This window comes from Plasmopara halstedii, assembly GCF_900000015.1.
Source record: "Plasmopara halstedii genome assembly, contig: Scaffold_262, whole genome shotgun sequence".
Classification (NCBI taxonomy): domain Eukaryota; phylum Oomycota; class Peronosporomycetes; order Peronosporales; family Peronosporaceae; genus Plasmopara; species Plasmopara halstedii.
The window spans coordinates 448,665-449,529 of NW_020187183.1; the positions used below are offsets into that span (position 1 = coordinate 448,665).

The following is an 865-nucleotide window of genomic DNA, read 5'->3' on the forward strand; positions in this document are numbered from 1 at the left end:
TAGTAAAATCAAAATATGCATAACTACTGGCTACCAAGCCACATACCGTATTCTTGTTTAAGTGTTGTCACACCATGCACATCTCGTGTGACACCCCCTCTGTAACCAGGGTACGTGTAACCCCGTTACAACCCTCTCATTAAGATTGAGAACATTTACAGTTCCAATCGATTATGACCTCATCGAGGCTCGCGTGTCCGCTATACACTACAATTAAATTTGTTGGAATAAAACGACTTCCTTAATCAATGAGCCCTGTGTCCACGACACGTAAATCACCAAGTCTCGCTGGTTCTGACAGCGAGCACGGGCAGAGCCCAAATTCGTCTCCCGCATGCGGTGCGATGTCGGACAGTGCGTCCGCGGCACTGGTGGATGTACATCCTGGACTCGATGAGCACAAGCGTCGTGCTTTGCGCAAGCTATCAATGACGAGTGACCTCGTTGAGGATGAGGAGGTGATTGACTACGAGTCTGACACTTCTTTTCCTGCATGGGATGACAAGGAAGGCAAGCTGCGCCAGCGGCGTGGTACGAGCCCTGCTCGTGCCTTGCAGACCCCATGTCCGTTTCCTGACTTCTCGTCAGCCGAGGAACGTGGTGTAATCACCAATGACCTCGACGGGGATCAGAGGCGACAGCTTGTAGCTGCCCATAGGACGGCTCAAGAGCGCGCCCATTCACGGCCGGTCATTGACCCTCGTGTGAAATATGGCTTCCGCCCAGTGGAAGCGAAGGACCCGGTAACTTGATCGTTATACGTCCACATCATCGGACCCCCGGCCAGAACGGAAGATGAACTTGCCGAACGGAAGGCTCTTCGAGCTCGTTTCTTGGTTCCACAAGAATTTCCGTTGGAAGCTTA

The 865-nt window shown here is 52.1% G+C and overlaps 1 protein-coding gene across 1 annotated transcript; it reads left to right on the forward strand.

The window, feature by feature from the left end:
- Nucleotides 1-248: 248 nt before the first annotated feature.
- On the forward strand, nt 249-752 carry PHALS_04535 (uncharacterized protein; the record flags this gene model as incomplete). The annotated part of the gene is made up of 1 exon (XM_024722358.1): nt 249-752. One exon carries the CDS (start codon nt 249-251, stop codon nt 750-752), a length of 504 nt encoding a protein of 167 aa, XP_024573443.1.
- Nucleotides 753-865: the final 113 nt, after the last annotated feature.